This window comes from Sus scrofa, chromosome 14 (genome assembly GCF_000003025.6).
Source record: "Sus scrofa isolate TJ Tabasco breed Duroc chromosome 14, Sscrofa11.1, whole genome shotgun sequence".
In the NCBI taxonomy this organism is placed as follows: Eukaryota; Metazoa; Chordata; class Mammalia; order Artiodactyla; family Suidae; genus Sus; species Sus scrofa.
In genome coordinates, this window is record NC_010456.5 from 65,584,158 (window position 1) to 65,603,028 (window position 18,871).

At 41.4% G+C, this 18,871-nt stretch overlaps 1 protein-coding gene across 5 annotated transcripts in view; it reads left to right on the forward strand.

The window, feature by feature from the left end:
• The window catches only part of ARID5B (AT-rich interaction domain 5B), a 189,883-nt gene extending 175,555 nt beyond the window's left edge, over positions 1-14,328 (forward strand). For all 5 annotated transcript variants that reach the window (XM_021072755.1, XM_021072758.1, XM_021072756.1 and 2 more), the window contains 2 exons: positions 4,748-4,946; positions 8,241-14,328. In XM_021072755.1, the coding sequence (XP_020928414.1) occupies positions 4,748-4,946; positions 8,241-10,406 (2,365 nt within the window). In that variant the 3' untranslated portion in view covers positions 10,407-14,328. The remainder of the gene's footprint in view (positions 1-4,747; positions 4,947-8,240) is intronic.

The window sequence follows — 18,871 nt, forward strand, 5'->3', positions numbered from 1 at the left end:
ATGAAGTTATATTTTCAGTTTCTGGCTGAGAAGGGAAATGTCTGGCCAGACCTTAGACTGTATCAACCCTGGAATCAATGGAGATAGAATGACTCCATTTGGGATCAGATCAGGTCTGAAGCCTCAGTGGAACCAATATGTCATTTCTTTCGACTACCACGGAAAAAACCTAATAGTGTAAGAATAGTAGTAGCATTTTTTGCCCTGATATACACACCAACTTTATCCCCCTCTGCCCGAAAATATTCTCCAAGGGGACTAGCAGATCTCTGAGATTACAATATTTCACTGGTTTGATACCATACAAGTACCTATGAAGTAACAAGGGTGAGTTTGAGGTTCAAATACAATCCTAAAGATCTGCTCCTTCCCCCACTCTTCAGGTTGAGTCAGTCCCAGACATTATTATAATATCATTTTTCAGAGCTCTATAAATAGACAGATTCTCATTTCTCTTAAGTACTGTTTGCTAAATGTTTTGGCCCAAAAGTTCAGTCATTCCATGCAAGCATTAATCAATACAGGAGACATTAGTGGTTACTCGTTCTGATGAGATTTGACATTATTTTTCCTCTGCCTGTGGGGAGGGGAGGAGGATGTTGCCTAATAAAGATGAAGGGTCTTTGCTTCTTTTGTATGAAATGCAAATGATGAGGACGTGTGCAATATACATTTCTCAAATGTGAGGCTGCTGCTTTTTGTTGAGAGAGAGGCAAGGCCCTGGAGGATTTTAGAATTTGTAAATATAAAATTATCTGCCTTCATGTTTAAAAAAAATAATAAAAGGGAGAAAGACTTGGCAGGTTGCCAGATTACTTACATTACAGTAATAGATTTGCTGACCTCTGACTTCTGCTGTAGAGAAATGTATTGAATTTTTCATAATATCAGATGAGGCAGATCTAAAAACCTAGTATACTGAGCACCATTATTTAACTTGAGATTTAACAAAGCCGAAATCTTTTCAAACCAGCAATTTCTTGTATGATGATAATTTAGTGGCTCAGACACTAATAAATCAAGGTTATAATGCCATTGATTTGTTAATTTTAACTTGGGTTGATTTTAAGTCATCTTTATTTAAAAAAAAAATAAAAGGAGGAGGAGGAAGAGGAGAAAAAAAATCTTGCTTTTCACAGTGACTGAATTTAATAAGAATCTCCGTGATAGCAAAAGGCTCCCCTACTGTTTCTGCTTTGGGGTGGAAAATGTTATTCTTGTATTATTCCTAGGGAAAAATAAAATCTCATGCTGCTACAAATCTTACGCCTATGGAAAGATATTTTTTTTTTTAATACATGATGGCTTACCTATTTCAGATCCATTAATGGCATCATAAATAAGCATTTTGCTAATCTGAAATGTGAAATCAGGATAATAGTAAAGGCCCATTTATCTACCCAGCTTTCAATGCACCGACTACATGTAGATGTAGGGGGTGCGGGGGGAGCTCTCTGGATTTTCTAATGAATATATTGCTTCTCTTCCCCATCACTTCCATCCACCAGAAATCCACACCACATTCTAAAGAGTTGCAGCCCATTGAAAATATTTCTCCTGGGTAATTAGTTCTTAGGGGCTGGGGTGCATTATTTGCTTTTATCTGTACAGTTTAGAAGCTGATTAAATCTTTGTTGTACTACAAATATTTGAGGAATAGTCATCTGCAAGGCACAGTCATGTTGCTTTAGACTAAATTCTTTATGCAATACAATGCTTCCTGCGTTGGGCCATGTTGACCTTAGGTTGGCTAACCTGTCTTTAGTGGTATCGCGTGTACGTTAAATGTTGAAATGTTCAGAAACCCGTAATAGCTCTCGTCCTCTTGTACTGTAAAAACTTCTAATAATCAGATGATAAGATCATATCCTGTGGGGTAATTGTGTTGTACCGTGACAGGATAACTGAAAAAACATTCAGTGAAAATCGCACTGAACGGAAATCACTACATGAACAGCGATTGTTCAGCTGGGTGAGACCACGCTCAATTCTTCAGGGCTTAGCTGGTCATATTTCTACTTGTTTCCTTTTAGCTGCTGCCTTTCTTGTTTTATTTTGGGAGCCTTTTTTTCCCTGAGCCACTATAATTATCTTTCAGTGATTTAGAAGGGGAAAAAAAAACACTCAATTGACCTTTACACACACACACAGACTACACACTCACTCACTCACAAGCACACTCCCTCTGGAAGCCTTGAACAAGCAGGGTTTGTGTTTGGATTCAGTTTTACCTTAGTCATGCCTCTTTCCAGATACAAGAAACATTTAATTCCAGATTTCCTGCTTCTGGCTTTAGGCCTTTGACCAGCAAAGTGAAATGTATTTTTTACTGCTGTCGGCCAGCCAGCTGCTGAGTTGAGTGAAGGGAAGGGGAAAAAAAAAAAAAAAAAAAAAGAAGGAAAGGAAAAGAATAGAAATGTTGCCCTACCTCTTGAACTTGCACAACTGTCTAAGAAATTCAATTTTCCTTAGCACCCATCTAGAAAGCTGGCTTGGCCCAGGGCTGTCAGGACCTGGTGGCCCTCCCACCCCCGTCCTCTGCTTCCTCTCACCCCCTTGCCAGGGGGGTGATGTCGTCGTCCTTTTTGCTGAAAGGAGCCCCTCATGGTGTCACCATGTAGATTAGAGAATAGAGTTGGATGGAGGGCGGTGCCAACAGACAGTAACCACTGGAATACCCAGACTTCAATGCTTGAGCGGTTCTCATGGCAACCAAACAAAAGTACAACAAACCTATCTGTCCTAACAATAAAAAGAGGTTTTCCTCAAAGTCAGTTTAAAATAGTTTTTTTCTAATTTGAAATAGTCAATGCATTTTACTCTGGGACAGAAATCCCCAACCTGCCACTGTTGAAGGGGATAAAGTCCCTGGCAGAACCATGCACATCAAAGCAATTAGGGGGGAATGTTGGGGACTTTACAGATGAGACAGAATACATTCAAGTATGAACAGGATTGCTTTTTTTTTCTCTCTTCTGCTTAGTTATGCTTTTTATTACATAAACAGTAACTGTAATATTACAGTGGGAAGCAGGTATTTGGCAGCCATATATTATTTTAGTAAGTCTACATAGAGAGAACAGTTTCCAGTTTTAGCAGCTGTAACATGTTTAAACTCAGTTTGTAATGGGATCTGAAGATAACTATTCCCCATGGGCTGTGCTGATCTTCACGGCTGGCCCACTGCCAGATGCAGGGCTCGAAACTATTATTCACGCCTCCTTGCACATACCTTGTCCGAGCATGCTCAGTAAGTGAGTGTTGTTTCTAAGATGCTATAAATTGGGATTTGATTTTCCCATAATTTACTTGGTCTTTTATTAAAGAGGAGACTATTTTGATCACAACTGTCCCCACGTCTGTACTCACAAACCTGAACAGTTGTGTATTTGTAAGCAGTTGAGATCCAAATTGCCTAGTTAGAAACCAATTTTAGGATAGCCAACAATTGCCCAAACCAAAGGCAGTTTTGCTTGGGAGTCTCCATTTAAAAATAATTAGGGTTCCCAATATTTGAACAGATTTATGTTGTTTATAAGCCAAGTACATTTTCTTCATTGAGTCAACTTGTCTTATTTAAAACAAATTATGTTTGCTCTATTAAAGTTCATATTTTTAAGGCTGAGTCTTGTATTAATCCCACAGTGAGTCATTAATCATACCAAATGCATTATAAAAACTTTAATCACTGAAGTTGAAACTGAGATTGTAATGCAATCCATCCCTTTTAATTACATCAGCTATTTTTCCCTTTCAGATCAAGCGCTATGTCGCAAAGGGAAAACAGATTAAAACGAGAGCTGTTTGATGTTTCTCTTTTTAGAGCAATTTTATGTACTTTGTTTAAAAAGTTATATAATTAAAATGCTTGAATTTTTCAGCCCTCTGATTTTTTTTGTGGCTGGAGTCTTCTGTCTGCCTCTCTTCTCCCTGGGGTCCTCTTTAACTTGGCACCCCACGACAGAGCTCCTCATCCTGGAGTCACCAATCTCCCTCAGAACCCTGGGTAACCTCTTTATTTAAGTGTTGTGTCTATATTTTGACATGGATAAAACATAAACGTTGGAGACAGGCAGAACTAGGTTCAAATTCCACATCTAGCAAATGGTGTGACTCTCGGGCAAATTATTTAAACTTTTGGGGCCTCAGTTGCCTCATCTGTCAAAAAGGGAATAATAATAGCAACAGTGATCATAATACTCCATAGGGATGTTATGGACATTACATGAACTAATCTATATGATGTGCTGAGGTCATTACCTGGCACATACTAGTACTTACTAGAATATAAGCCTCAGGAGCTTTGACCCTCTTGTTCACTGCTGTATCTTGGCACCTAGAACAGTGCCTGGCACATAGTTGGTGCTCAATAAACAGTGGTTGGCGGAATCATGAATGAATGGCAACTATCATTCTAGTCGCTGTTATTGTTGGGATGTTGTTACTGGCATTTAGTCAGGTTCCACAGATTGTGATAAAGATGTGACCTTGGATCCTTCCATTGGTATCCTCGCTGTATAGATGCACAAAGCCAGAAAGAGGGCTTGCAAAGAAGTAAGTTACCAGGTGCAGGTTTTGACTGGGGAGGTAGATTACTAACTTGTGGAAGTTTCTAGGAATGCACCAGCGGCACTGGTAATGAAGTCACTCAAAAAATGCTTGTATTGAGAAAAGAGAATAAACCCACAGCATCGACGCTACTAGAGTTGCCTGCCCTCATTGATCCTCTCTTCTGATTCCCTTTCAGATTAATCCTGCCGTATGAAAGGTTTATTAAAGGAGAGGAAGATAAGCCCCTGCCTCCAATCAAACCTCGAAAACAGGAGAACAGTTCACAGGAAAATGAGAATAAAACAAAAGTAGCAGGAGCCAAACGCATCAAACATGAAATCTCTAAGAGCAAGAAAGAGAAAGAAAATGCCCCAAAGCCCCAGGATGCATCGGAGGTGAGTTGTGTTCCTCCTCTGTGAAACACTCTGGGAGGGGGGTTCCTGCCTTGGGGTCCCCTGGAGCTCAGCATCCATCACTGTGTCCTTCCCAGGGGCAATGCTAGACTGAGAAACCAGATCCTCTACACCTCCCCCCTCCCCCACCAGTGAGCCTCTCGGGACAGTGCCCGGTGTTGAATGGGGAGGCCAAGAAGAGGGTCCATGGAAAAGCAACATTCTGCAGAAAACTGAGCACAGAGACTTTGAGACACAGGGAGTCCAAGCTTCGGCTCTGGAAGCCAAGGGCCTCTAATATAAATGATGCCGCGTCCCTGCCATCACATAACCAGAGATGTTGGTGTGACTTTAGAACACACACCACAGGGTCTGCCATGTCTCTGCAGGACTGTCCTGGAAACTGCAGAGATTGGTTTCCTCCCATTATTGACCTCTGGGCACTAGCCTTGGGTTGAGACCAGTTTAGAAACATCTTAAGTACATATTATTTATAGGGGAATTTTGAAATGGTTCCTCTGAAACCATTATTATCTTTCACGTTAACAGGTAGTTTCTGAACCTTTTAAAACAAGCCCCAGCTCCCACAGCCCCCAGCAGTACTTTGGTAGAAGCCATTACTGTCAGCGTACAGCCAGTCATGGAGGCTGATCTGGGCTCTGTTTCAACATGAATAATAAAAAAACTCTGCTGCCCATTTAAAAAATAAGAAACAAAACAACTTAGCAGCCACATTTGGAGACAGCGTGTTCTAGGATTCAACCCCAGAGGGAATTTTGGTGCTGATATTAAACACCCCCTAAAAATCAGGTTTATAATGAACACATAAGAGACTCCCTAATTAAACACTGGCTTAAAACACACACACACACACACACACACACACACTCTGAACTAGAAATTAGCTTACCCAAATGACTCCTGTGTAAGAAGATAATATTAACACAAAAAAGAGAAATCATTTTTATTTTTGTTTCATAAATATTCTAAGTTCTAGTAATTAAAAAGGGGGTGGGGAGGAAAATGATGCAGAGATTTCTAAACATCTGCAATCTTGCAACATAAATGGCCAAAAGCAAGGAAATTCCAAGTTAAGGCTTACATTCCATTCTCCCTTTATCCCGTTGGTTTGGCATCAGTGAGTTCTATTAGATACCACATGTACAGCATTGCCAAAGCACCAGGGGACAACTGAGGACCAAGAGGCCAGCTGACCTCTGAACGGCCCAGCTTGGGCATGACATGTGAAATGGCTGTTTATGAGCTGGGGAGGGAAGCTCAGCCTCTGCCCTGAGCCCACCAGCTTGGGAGGTGGCCGTTGCCAGGAGCAGAGCTTGCTGCCCTGTGGTCCACAGAAACCTCACGGCCTTAATAAGCCTATTTCCTGTGGGCCCCAACAGGTTCCCTTCAGGGATCTCTAAGTGTCTGAGTGACCCAGGTTATTAAGGTCGGGTTATCAAACCACCTGGAATCTCACACCCTCCCCAAGGTTGACCTGAAAGTAAGAATTGCTCCCCACCTCTTATGGGCCTATGTTCTTGACCAAGTATATCTTCTCATTGACTGCATGCTTGAGGTTTGAACTTTGTCGTGGGTGTTACTGTTTTTCATTTTTGATGTTTTCAGTATGAAGTGGTAAACTCAATGTTTTTAATGTTTGATGTTTTTAATTTTTGATGTCTTCAATATGAAGCAGTGAACTCAGTGGAGATAGGAGGGCTTAGAAAGCCTTTCTAGTCAAACCGATTCTCTTTAGGAAACCGATTCCAAGCTGTGTGATGGGAAGGTACCATTTAACATAGTAAAGCCAATCATAAAATGCCATCCATCCTAGAAAAAGGGTCCTTTACTATTTTTTCTGCCTTGTTTTCAAAGACCTCCTAAACCTGTTTACAACCCAAAACACACAACTCTGTGTAAGTGCAGGCCTAGGTCATAGAAACCTGAGTATCCCCCACAGCCTGGCCATAAACTAACATTGAAATGTAATTTGCCTTTTTCCCTTGCCAAACTCATTTTTCTGTATTTTCATGTAATGTATAAGCTCAAGAGAACAATGATGATTTTTAATATAGAACAAGTAGTGATATTTGTACTGGAAAAGGCAGCTATTAGGACAGAAAAAGAATAATGATAAGCATCCCTTAAAGGCAGGGATATTTTGAAGTATATTTAAGGAGAAATACCTATGAAATGGGTGTGACCCCTTAAAATTTTTGTTTGTCCAAATATGCTAAAGAGATGGACACTTCTTAACAAGGAAAAAAAAAAAAACATTCAGGGGATAAGATGGAGGGAAAGAAAAAAAAAGACCAGCTCAGTACAGCTATTTTATGATTTTCACCATCAAGATATGTCAGAACAGAATGACAGAAGTTTTGAAAGGACTTGGTAGTCAGCTGGATCACAGATGGAAAGTTAAGATGACCTTCTAAGGTCAAAGTTTGCACAGCTACACAATGCAGTGAATGAGTCCTCTTGTGCCCACTACTTCTGTCAGTAGGGATCCATAAAGAGCATCCATCTCATTGGCTACAACTTATTTCAATGAACAGAAAAGCTGTATTTGTGGTGACATTCACTGCCTGAATTTTGACAACTTCATTTTCAGCTTTAATAAAAATGTAGTTTGCTGCAGCCCAGAAAGACTAAAAGTCCTTCTGTCCCTCAAGTAGACAGGCTGACGTTGCATCTGCATAATTTTTCAATATTTTAGCTTATCTGCATGTCATATGGCACTGGGTAGAAATGATTAACATTTCAGCATCGCTAATTTTATGCATCATATCAAACACTAGGATGGGGTTTGCGCTCTCGAAGAAAGGCAAGGAGTTATATAGTAAGTTTGTTGTTTATTGTTGACATGGGGTTGGTTGGAATTTTGAAAGAGAGATGCTTAAAAAAAATCACTCTCCAAAGTGTCATAAAGCACAACATGTAATTTAAAACCCATTTGGATAATTGACTGATTTGACAAGAAGACAACCTCAGAATTAAACTATATATTAGAATCAAGGAGTGATGTGATTGTATGCCAGCAGTACATAACACTTTGCTGTTTTGATAGGTATCTCATAAGGGACTAAAGTGAATATGCATATTTCCCCTAATGTTTCTGTAATTTAGATTTCTTTGTTTAGAGCCATGATTGGGGAGTAATAAAGCTTTACAGAAACTCCATGAGCTGATTGACAAGCCTGTTTTCAAAAAAACTGCTGTGTATAATATTTTATTTCATAGTGTAAAGCGTCAGTGCATTTGGCTTCCTTCTGACTGTCTTTGGAAATATTTCACCAGGTTTCATTGGAGCAAGAGAAGGAACAAGAGACTTTAAACCAGAAAAGCATCACTGAGCCTGTCCCCGCAGCAGACACAAAGAAGAAAATGGAAGGGTACCAGGATTTTGCAGCAAGGCCCCTGGTGTCACGAACAGACCCTGAAAAGGGCAGCGAAACAGATCGAGGTGCCAAGGGCCAGAAGGCAGCTGAGGAGGCCGGAGACAAGGGGCCTGCTCCTCCACCCGCAAGCGCCCCTCCAGCCACTGAACGGGATCCAGCCCTGGTCCCCGGGGCTGGCAAGCCGACGCTCACCTCTCCCAGTGCGCTTGTGGACTCAAAACAAGAACCCAAGTCCTGCTGTTTTACAGAGAGCCCTGAGAACGAACTCCAAGAAGCAGCCTTCCCCAGCTTCCCCACCCCGCAGCCGCCGCTGGCAAACCAGAGTGAGGTGGAGGAGGACAAGCTCCCCGCCATGGCGGATTACATCGCCAACTGCACTGTGAAGGTGGACCAGCTAGGCAGTGACGACATCCACAATGCCCTCAAGCAGACCCCGAAGGTCCTTGTGGTCCAGTCCTTCGACATGTTCAAAGACAAAGATCTGACTGGCCCCATGAATGAGAACCACGGACTTAATTACACCCCCCTGCTCTACTCAAGGGGCAACCCAGGTATCATGTCTCCACTGGCCAAGAAAAAACTTCTGTCCCAAGTGAGCGGGGCCGGCCTCTCCAGCAGCTATCCCTACGGCTCCCCACCCCCTCTGATCAGCAAAAAGAAACTGATTGCGAGGGATGACCGGTGTTCGGGTTTGTCCCAGGCCCACCACAGCCAAAGCACTGACCACACAGCAGTCAGCCGGCCGTCGGTGATTCAGCATGTCCAGAGTTTCCGAAGCAAGCCCTCGGAGGAGAGAAAGAGCATCAATGACATTTTCAAGCATGACAAACTGAGTCGGTCGGAGCCCCACCGCTGCAGCTTCTCCAAGCATCACCTTAGCCCCCTGGCCGACTCCTACGTCCTAAAGCAGGAAATGCAGGAGGGCAAGGAGAAGCTGCTGGAGAAGAGGGCCCTTCCCCACTCCCACATGCCTAGCTTCCTAGCCGACTTCTACTCATCTCCTCATCTCCACAGCCTCTACAGACACACGGAACACCACCTTCATGGTGAACAGCCAGCCAAATACCCTTGCAGGGACATGTACAGGGAATCAGAAAACAGCTCTTTCCCTTCCCACAAACACCAAGAGAAGCTCCATGTCAACTATCTGGCATCTTTGCACCTGCAAGACAAAAAGTCGGCAACGGCTGAAGCCCCCACTGATGACCAGCCAACGGATCTGAGCCTCCCCAAGAACCCGCACAAACCCACAGGCAAGGCCCTGGGCCTGGTGCATTCGGCACCTGGGCCCCAGGAGAGCAAGGGCACCTCCCAGTTCCCAGTCATCAACAGCCAGAGTCGAGACTGTCACCCCAAAGCCTGCCGGGTATCGCCCATGACCATGTCGGCCCCTAAAAAATACCCTGAGGCGCTTTCCAGATCGGGAAAGCCTCACCCTGTGAGACTGGAGAGTTTCAGGAAGATGGAAAGCATGGCCCACCCCCTTCTGCACCGGAAAGTGAGCCCCCAGAACATTGGTGCTGCACGGCCCATCAAGCGCAGCCTGGAGGATTTGGACCTGGTGATCGCTGGGAAGAAGGCCCGGGCCGTGTCCCCTCTGGACCCCTCCAAGGAGGTCTCCGGGAAGGAGAAGGGTCCTGAGCAGGAGAGCGAGGGCAGCAAGGCCGCACATGGCGGGCACTCAGGGGGCGCCTCGGAGGGCCCCAAACTGCCCCTCTCCTCCCCTATCTTCCCAGGTTTGTATTCTGGGAGCCTGTGTAACTCGGGCCTCAACTCCAGGCTCCCGGCTGGGTATTCTCATTCTCTGCAGTACTTGAAAAACCAGACTGTGCTTTCTCCACTCATGCAGCCCCTGGCTTTCCACTCGCTTGTGATGCAAAGAGGCATTTTTACGTCACCAACAAATTCTCAGCAGTTATACAGACACTTGGCTGCGGCCACACCTGTAGGAAGTTCGTACGGGGACCTTTTGCACAACAGCATTTACCCTTTAGCTGCTATAAACCCTCAAGCTGCCTTTCCATCTTCTCAGCTGTCGTCCGTACACCCCAGTACAAAACTGTAAGCCCAGCTCTGCACCGCGTCCCAGATGGCATGGCTAGCAGAGCTTCACTCCCTAGCCTGGGGGTGAGGGCTTATAGAATTAGAAGTCAGGATGTCTTCTAATCCGGGGGTAAGGTCAGTCGCGGCCGGCAGGGCCCAGAGGGAGGTGAATGCACCTGCTATTTCTGGGATGACTCTAGCCTCGGCTGGTCAGTCTTGAGCTCCTTCCGACACAGATGCCCTTGCAGCCCAGACGGTTCACTTTGCACGGGGGTCTTCTGAAGGGACTTGTGTGTGTCCAGGAAGAATTTGGAGGACCCCGTCTGAGTTCCAATGGTCAGGAAACAGTTTGGGCCAAAAAGGGCAGACATTTCAGAGAAAGGGGCGTGGACAGTGGGCACATGTGCCAAGGGACGTCCCTTCTGCATAAAACTCTCCAAGGTTCAATCAATGCAATGTATAGTGAAACTCAATAGATCTTTCATTTTGACACTATTAAACAATCCAGAGAAGTAAACACTGTTAAATTGACTGTATATATTTGCTTCTTAAAACTACCCGTATCACTGTTTGCTCACCTAATTTATACACAGGTAGTCCCATTTTCTCCCCTCTCGTCTTTTTTTTTTTTTTTTTTTTTTAATTAAACAGTATCGCTTTTGTTTGCAGGTCTTTTGTTTTTGTTTTGTTTTTATTTTGTTTTGCTTTGTTTTAAAGGCTGACTGTCCTAGTTGTTGATGTGTGTTTGTAATGTTTCCACATATTATCATTTTGAGCAGCTTTGGGTGGTAATGTTATTGTTTACAAATTGAAGCAACTGATTCTAGTGGAACAAATGAAAAAAGAAACAGTTGAGCACACAGTAGTGCAAAGAACGGTCCTTTGCAAAACTGCAACTTAAGGATTTTGTTCCTCATAAACGGCATAGTTGAAAGAGCTTATACACTGCTTACCCAGCCAAACGCTTTGCTTTGAAGTATGGGGTTATGTGAAAATATCAAGCATTGTACTTACCTTATCTAGGCTGTGAAACTGTCCTACATACCAGAGGAATCATAAAAACAAAAACCTCATTGGCAGCAAGCTGCTGAATAACAACAGAGTCTAGAGGACATATTTGTGGGCTGCACAGATATTTTAGGAATTTCAGAAATTAGAACAGGAGCCAGAATGATTTACATTGCTGTTGGCACCGATCCCTTTAAACAGTCTGGGAAAGGGGGCTGGGAAGAGGATGAAGCTCCACTCTCCTGAAGAAAATGACCAGCTGGAGGCCCAGGCACCAGATTCCTGCCCTGGGCCGTGGTCTTTCGAGTAATAGGTAGTCACATTGCCTTCATCAAGTTGGCTTCTTGTTGTTCCCAAGAAGAACCTCACAGGCCACATCTTTGGGGATAGTTGGTATACTGGATTACCCATTTCAAAAGAAAGTCGTCCTCTTGGGGTTTACGGGGTACGAGTTTTGTGTGTACGCACACACATGTGGTAGTTTGTGTCCTGTTTTAACTACCTGCCAGTACAGTCCACTTAATGATTTTTTTTTTATTGTTGGAAAGAAATGGTCAAGCTGTTTAAGCAGTCAAAAGATGTCGAGAATGTATATTGTCATTCTTGCCACTTTATTCTCTTTGCTGCCGAGAGGTAACATCAAGGTGGATGCGCTTTCTAAGTGTGTTAAAAGTTGATTGACACAGAGAGTGGATTTTCCTTCCAGGTCCCATCCCTGCTGATAACTGCTTTGATGAACTCCCAGCTAACCCTCCCCTGCCCTGACACTACCGGTAGACAGTAGAATCATAGTTAACCAAGTCCTTTACCTCTGAGATATTTAATTCTCTGAAAATTGATGACAATTTTCAACTTCTAAATAGGTAACTCAACTGCAAAATAATCAAAACTGGTAAACAATGAAACTGTGGCTCTTAAACCAAGCCATGCATGCCGTGCATTTGTACTGAAATGTCTCCATGATACTGAAGCCAAATATCCAATGTAACATACTTAATATCCAAAGTTGGAAACAAAAGAATGTAGAGATCTAGTGTTAAGAGTTCCATTTGCTTCAATTAATTATTTACCTTCCTGTGGAATAATATATATATATATATTTAATAGAACCATAGATAGACTAGTAGAATTTAGATTATAAATGTGTGAATGCAGATTATCCTGCTATTGCACAAGATTGGGGGGGGGTGGAATCTCAATCCCAGCTGGCAAATTGCTGGCCAGGACACATAGAAGAAAGTTGCACTAGATTGAATGGTCACAGAATCAGAGGACATGGAAGAAAAAGGAAACTCCAGTGTTTCTGCAGCTGACATGGGCTATACCCTACATGGTTTTTATGAGTTCACTTTTCAAAGAAAATGGGGGTGTCTGTCCCTGGCGGAGCTCACCTATCCATTTCAAATATGGGGCATTTGTTTTCCCCACCACAATGATTTCACTCTGGTTTCATCATGTTGGAATTTGATCACACCATTTTCAAACAATGTTAACATAGTCCAGCTTTTGTTTTTCTCATCTCTTCCGAGAGGAGACTCACTTTCTGTCTGAGGAAGCTCATACCCTCGGTAAAACATCAGGACAAATAAAGAGAAATGGGGGTATGCATTCCCAACAGAAGCAGTGTGTTATTTGTTTTAAAACTCTGAACAGAGATCTTGGACATCTTTCAAAAAGACCATTGAATTCTTCGTTGGCTGAGAACTACATTTTAAAAAGTCTTAAATAGGGCTTTGTTTGCATTGTTTGAGTTTAAGGGGCCTTATTATTGAATGGATTGCACAAGCCTTTCTTTGTGCAATCAAACCATTGTTATTGGGAGTCTGTAAAGGAAACAGTGGAATCTAATTGGCAATGAAGTTATAAATCTATTTACTGAGTGTGGCTTCCAAGAAATGTTGCAATTCAAAATGCACTAAGTCCGTGATTTACTGGAGATTTGGAGATTCTCAATAATATTTTTCAAAAACCTTTCCATGCAACTTCTGGTTTAACTTTTGGCAACTCAACATTAAAGAAAAAAAAAAAAAAAAAAAAAAAAAAAAAGCCCAACCAAGTTTCAGAATTAAGTATTCTCCTAGTAGATGATTGGAACTTGTAATATTTGCCACAGGACTGACTTATTTATTTATGAGCTTGAAGCTCTTAAGTTCACTTGTTTATCAGGGCATATACAAAGGGTTTGTTAAGACTCAACGTTGACTTTACAACTTTCTGACCTGGTGCATGAATTCTCAAGTACTGTATTTCACTGTGTTGGTGTGTCTGATGGAAATTTCGAGGTGATCCCACAAAGATATTTTATGTAGTGTGCCTTCAAAGAGAACCATTTATTTCTCTTCACTTGTTGTCCCACAAAGTCACATTGGGTGGTGGTCAGCCAAGTCCCAGCTGGTCCAGTTTTACTCTTGTTCCAGTTTTGAAGAAAAATGGGAACAAGTCCGCCCTGGTGAGACCCACACCATTGCAATGATTATCTTGAGCACTTCAATTCCAGTGTTGGCTGTTGATGTATTTGATAGTCTGCTTGTCTCCCCATGGTTGAAATATGTCTGAAGAATAGCAGCATAATCTCCTGGCTGTTTATACTTTTTTAAACTTTCCTGTGTTGTAAATATTGTATACTTTTGGTGATTCCAGCTATGTAACCTCTATGCTCTGTAAGGTGATTATTTGTATATAGCAACATGGCCCAGTGATATTATATAGTTTCCCAATGGAGAGGTTATTGAGTAACCTCTGCATTAGTTTAAACACTACCAGAAGAATGCTGAGCCAACTATAAACACTCGATTTTGTATGTTTTCCAAATTGTACTTATTACTGCTTTTGATACTGTATTATGTGCCAATAGTTTCCCAATCACATAGCAGGCAAGAGATATTTTGTACTTTTTGATCCACTGTAATATTTAATAAAAAATGTTACTATCTGTTTCCTTTTGGGAGTAATCTGTCACTTCCTCCTGAGGAGCCCTGTGGCCTCACCAGAGTACTTTCCACCCTACTGTTTTCAAATAGAATAATAACAACAATGATGACGATGATGCCTGTGTTGAGAACCTATGGGGAGCCCAGTTGGCATATGGTATCTTTACTCTTCACAGCCCTGTGTAAATGTGGTTATGCTCATTTTCCTGATGAGAAGTCTAAAGCTTAGAGAGAGAAATCAATTTTCCCAAGATCACCCGGCTAAGAGACTTGGCAGGATTTAAACCCAGAGCACCTAAGTCTGTGACTTCCTTTGTATCCCATACGTCTCTCCTGGCAGATGACAAAAGTCACTGTTTGCTTATCTGGTCAAAAAAGTTTCATGCATGCCTCAATTTCCAGGCATAGTGTTAGGAGAATGGAGAGTAAAAGAAAAATATTGCCTCTGGAGCTTATACATCTTCTGAAAAAGAGAATTAATCAAATAACCACCCATATAAATACAAAACCTCAACCTAATCCAGTTCCAGGGGTCAGGAGTGTGATGACAAAAGTGATATACATGAAAGATGAGTATGAGCTGACCAGGTGAGAAAGAATTGGGAGGAGAATTATCCAAACACAGGGATAATGTGCAAGGCCCTGAGGCAAGAACAAGTTTGGTTTATAGGAATGGAAAATGCCTGTGTTACAGAAGCGTAATTATAAGATCTAGGGGATGAGATTGAGGTGAGGTTAGAGAGTATAGCAGTGGCCAGCCAGAGAGACTCTAAGAGACCAGGTTGAACATTTGGTCTTTGTCCTAAGCAGGAAGAGACTTAGGAGGTGATATGTTCAGATTTGTCTTTTTCAATGTCACTCTCTGCCTGCTGTGTGAAGGCAAGTTGAGAGCAATCTAACATCAAGATGGTCATTTCAGTTGGGGTGGTGGGATGGAAGAGCGGATGCATTTCAGAGGGACTTGGAAGGATGAACAGATATGGTGATGGATTAAATGAGACAAATGAAGGATATTCGGGATCGAAAAGCTAGGAACAGTTGCCTATTCTAATATCTGGTGATGATGGACAAAGATTTCTGATCTTTCGTTCCCTTAGTCCTCTGCCTCCAAACTTCCCCCCAGTTTTGTTCAGTTTACCATTAGTTGAAGTGAGGCATTTCACAAAGTAGCACCCTATGCGGTCCCTTCTTAATGAGTCCCAGAGACTGGGGCAGGGGAGAGGGTGGACAGACTTCCATCAGTGTCTTGGTTTACATCCCATGCTGTATGGTTAGGGTGGATTTTGAACATACAGGAGAGAGTAAACTGCTAACATGCCATGTCACTGCAATTTTAGGGGGAGAAAACCACACGTGCTCTTTGATAAAAGACCTAAGGCCCTTTTTCCTTTCATGGCTGACTCCCTGAAGGACCTTGCCTATCCCTATTAGGCCAGCAGGAGTTACAGCAACACGTTAAGACCCTCACACTCTTCTTGCTGCTCTCATCCCTTTGTTAATCCAAACATGCCAACCACAGAAAGAACCCCTAGCTCCATGGTCTCCTTGCCCTCATTCTTATTCATGTGTGTTTCACCATAGCATGTGAATTGTTAAGGGTACATTGAAATAATGTTCTTGCATTTATGACACATTCAGCATTTATAGATCTGATACTTGAAACTTATACAAGAAACATCATGACTAAGTTTTCTTTTTAACCAGGACTGGCTGGCCAAGACTGTTGGGAAGAAGGATGCTTTTGCTAAAGATATCACTCATATTGCAAAAGCAATGAAACTGACCAATGATTTATTCCAGGAAAGTTGACAAATGTTTTGGGGCTGATAGTGACCAGGAAATGGGTGATCATTTACATCAACAAGTATGTAAATGGCAGGAGGTAGAAATGGGGTGAGAGGTGATCTCTGGCCAGGAATAATGTAAAAGAAAGCATAGCTTTCAAGGTTTATCTAGGGAATAGAGTAAATGACACTAATTTGGGCTCCACTAATTCAGAGTCCTGATTTTAGAATTGGCAGGGAATTTCTGGGATAAATAACATTCCAAAGCATTTATTATAACCCATTTAAAAGAGAAACAAATTTTAATCATGCTAGCTATAGCCATAGACATTCAACTAACCTACTAAGGACAAGGTGATCTGCTCCCTGAGGCATCCATACAGGAACTACTGATACTTTAATTATTACTGAAACTTCCTCTAGAACAGAACTGTCCAATGGTACTTCCTGGAATGGTGGAAATGTTCTATAATTCAGAAGTTTCCAATACTGTACCTATGAGTCAAAATGGCTACTGAGCTCTTAAAATGTACCTAGTGTGATGAGAGAACTGACACCTTAATTTTTATTCACTTAAATTTAAATAGCAACATATGCCTAGTGGTTATTATATTGAACAGCACAGATTTAGAAGATCCAGTTGGCCAATGAGCATGTACATACAGACACAAAAATCTGCACATGAATTTTAACATAAACACTAGCAGGCAACATTGTACATCATCTTGGCAAAATTACATCAATCCTTTAGGGAGCAACTATAGATTTAACACTATTTTTCACTCAAGATTTACACATCATAAATATCTAAATACTTACTAAATGAACAACTAAATCATTGTGAGCACATTAAGAGAAGAAGCTACAGTACATCTTGAGATGAATGGATAAAGAAGAAGTGGTATAAGCCTCAACCACCAGGGGGCAGAAACCAGAAGGAAGAAAGCTACAATTCAGGAGCCTGCAGAACCAAGACCACAAATGCAGACCAGAACCTACCCCAGCACCAGCTGGTCCCTGGCCATTAGGTGACAAGAGCGGAGTGTTACTGCTGGAACACATAGGACATCCCCTACAGAGTGCCACTTTTCCACGGTTAAGAAACATACTAACCTTCCACATACGTAAAAATACAAATAGGTATTTAGACAAAATGGGACAGCAGAGGAATATATTCCAGGGGCTGGAATAAGATAAAATACCATAAGAACAAATAAGTGATGTGGAGATAAGAAATTTACCCAAGAAAGGGTTCAGAAAATGATAGTAAAGATGATCTAAGAACTCTGCAAAAGAATGGACACACAGAGTGAGAAGTTACAAGTTTTTAACAAAGAGAGAATATAAAGAACAGTCAAAGAAAGTTGAAGAATACAAAAACTGCAGTGAAAAACACACTAGAAGGACTCAATAGCAGAATAAATGAGGCAGAAGAATGGATAAGTGAGCTGGAAGACAGATTGGTGGAAATCACTGCCGTGGAAGAGAATAAAGAATCAAAAGAAAACTAGAGTAGCAATACTCAGATAAAACAGACTTTAAAGACAGTTACAAGAGACAAAGAAGGACACTACATAATGATCAAGGGATCAATCCAAGAAGAAGATATAACAATTGTAAATATACGTACCCAACTGGGAGCACCTCAATATATAAAGCAAATGTTAAGAGTAAAAGGAAATGAGGACAGTTTAAGAGACCTCTAGGACAATGTCAAATGCATCAACATTTGCATTATAGGAGTGAAAGAGAGAGATAAAGGGTACAATAAAATATATGAACAAATCATTTCTGAAAAAATAATTTCTGAAAACTTCCCTAATTCAGAAAAGGAAACAGTCACCCAAGTCCAGGAAGCATAGAGAGTCCCATACAGGTTAAACACAAGGAAGAATATGCAGAGACTCACAATAATCAAATTGACAAAAATTAAGGATAAAGTATTAAAATCAATAAGGAAATACCATAAAGTGATTTTTCAGCAGAAACTCTGCAGGCCAGAAGGGAGTAATGCAGTATATTTAAAGTGATGAATGGAAAACAACTTACAGCGAAGAATACACTATCCAGCATGGCCCTAGTTCAGATTTAAAGGAGAAATCAAAACTTCACAGAGAAGCAAAAGCTTCTTTTGATGGTGTCAGCACCATCAAATCAGCTTTAAAAGAAATGATGAAGGACCTCTTCTGAGCAGAAAAGGCCAAATTTACAAATAAGAAAATTATGAAATGGAAAAGCTCACCAGTAAAAACAAACATACTTATTAGAGTATCATCCCCACACAATGATAACTAAACCAGTAACTGTGAGAGGAGGAGACTGCAAATGTAGCATATTTGAAATTTATTAGAAGTTAAGAGATCGTCAACTTAAAACTATATATATATATATATATATATATATGCACATATATATATATATAAAATCACAACAGAAGAAGAAAGAAAAAGACCTACAAATCAAATCCAAAACAATTAAAAATGGCAATAAGAATGTAATATATGCAATTACCTCAAATGTAAACAGAATAAATGCTCCAACCAAAAGACAGAATAGTTGAATGGATACAAAAACAAGACCTGTATATTTGGTATCTACAAGAAACCCACTTTAGATCTAGAGACACATACAGACTGAAAGTGAGGGGATGGAAAAAAGTATTTCATGCAAATGGAATCAAAAGAAAACTAGAGTAGCAATACTCAGATAAAACAGACTTTAAAGACAGTTACAAGAGACAAAGAAGGACACTACATAATGATCAA